This window comes from Bipolaris zeicola (genome assembly GCF_000523435.1).
Source record: "Bipolaris zeicola 26-R-13 unplaced genomic scaffold scaffold_667, whole genome shotgun sequence".
Taxonomy (NCBI): domain Eukaryota; kingdom Fungi; phylum Ascomycota; class Dothideomycetes; order Pleosporales; family Pleosporaceae; genus Bipolaris; species Bipolaris zeicola.
In genome coordinates, this window is record NW_006912716.1 from 1 (window position 1) to 1,824 (window position 1,824).

Sequence of the window (1,824 nt, forward strand, 5' to 3'; positions counted from 1 at the left end):
GGCAGATCCGAAGTTTTGGTTCTCTCTTCTAGCCTCCGGGGTAAGCCAGAATGGAGAGCCTACTATTTTGAGGCCTTTATTGAAGGTTTCAATTTGCAGCTACGTATTAAGTAAATTAAGTAACTAGTAGAACGCTAAGGAACTGGGCCTTTCGCTTTCCTAAGGTGTCTGGCCATTTCAGTTCTGCGAGAGCTCTTAGTAATAGCGCGTAAACTAGTAGGCTAAGTAAATATTACTAATAGTTATTAATCATCAAACTTAGACTAGCCTAGAATTAGTGGGGATTTTTCTGCAAGAAAAGTGGGCCACTAACTATTTGCTCGCATAACTGCAGGCTCCTTATTAATATCGAGGTCGTAACTAACAGGCGTATTCTTAAGTGTTACTCACGAAGACCTCCCGTCAATTCTTCCGTAAGTTCCCTCCTTGACCACCCCTACACCTTCCCGTCGGAGGTCTTTATTATTATTGCAGTTGACCGTTCGATAACTGCGATCAACAAGACTATCACTCTCTCCTAGCCTTCATCTCAGGCATGTCGCATAGGGCTCTACTCCTCCCTGAGGTGATAGCTGCAATCTTGAACACTGGAAGTGATGAGCCTGGACTGTTGTACAACTGTCTTTTTGTCAACCACCTCTTCCTCGAAGAAGCAAGGCGAATTCTGTGGTCTACCTGCGATTCTTTCACTGGAGTTCATCCCGACATACAAGATCTTGGGGCAATGGTGCTGCGCGACGACATAGGTCCACATCGCGCACAAGTGTATGCGAATCTGGTGCGAGAGTTGTCCTTCCATTACGACAATGCCTACATCGACCAGACAAGTTGGCATAGCGTATTATGCCAACTGCAATTTCCACAGTTGGTATCTGTTTCGTTCTGGGAGACAGATCATGGAGCAACACTCAACACCGAGGCCGTAATACTTCACTACGCCAAGTCCAACCTCCGCCAACTTTCCGTCGATGGTTGTGCACCCCTTTCGGACTACTTCTTCGATACGATGACCAGTTTGTGCTCAAGACTGAACTATCTGCTTTTGCGTCCATTCAAAGTTACAGCTTCTTCAGACTCAGTGGTGCGAATGTTAGAGAGAATGCCCAATGTCGACTCGCTTGATCTCGAGCGAGGATTTGAGGAAGTCTTTTCTCTCGAAATGCTTAGAGTAATCGCTTCCTATCCAAACCTCGACCAAGCTATTCTTCCATATGTCCAGGATGATCATTTGCTCGCCATCCAGGCAGATGCGGAAAAGCGTTGGTTCCCTAAGCTCAGACACCTGTACCTCAGCGCCACAGCAGAGAGTTTGAGGGTCTTTCGTCAGATTGCTCCTGGGATCGAAGCAATAGGCTTGAGAAACCACGACATGGGGCGTACGAACAATGTGTTGATTAGTGCGTCGGGCTTTCGGCAGCTCACATCCTTCACCGCTCAGCTCAGTTCGAGCACAGTCATCCACGGCGATGAGCTTCTACAATTGGCTCAGGGTTGTCCAGGCCTAGAGGAATTGAAGATAGGCATTGATAGCTGGTCTGACACTAAGCCTTCCGCGACAGGAATTACCGACAATCTCATCCGAGAACTAGCTCCACATCTTTGCAATCTGAAGCACCTCTATCTGCTATTCGAATCTGACACTCAGAGTGAGCTGGAATGCATTCAAAGCATCCAGACTCTCGGTCGGCATTGCAAGAAGTTGGAAGAGTTAGTGATGTCATGCCGATCCGATTGGCCGTTGATTACTTCCCTCCCTCAAAAAGAGACCCCTCTGGCTGCGAGCCTTGAACAACTGCAACTTCTGCCGGACAACCATATGAGGCA

General features: G+C 47.6%; 1 protein-coding gene across 1 annotated transcript; it reads left to right on the plus strand.

The window, feature by feature from the left end:
- Nucleotides 1-541: 541 nt before the first annotated feature.
- COCCADRAFT_65093 (uncharacterized protein) lies at nt 542-1,522 on the plus strand (the record flags this gene model as incomplete). The annotated part of the gene is made up of 1 exon (XM_007720808.1): nt 542-1,522. A coding segment is annotated over one exon (981 nt), but the record flags the coding sequence as incomplete, so codon positions are not given.
- Nucleotides 1,523-1,824: the final 302 nt, after the last annotated feature.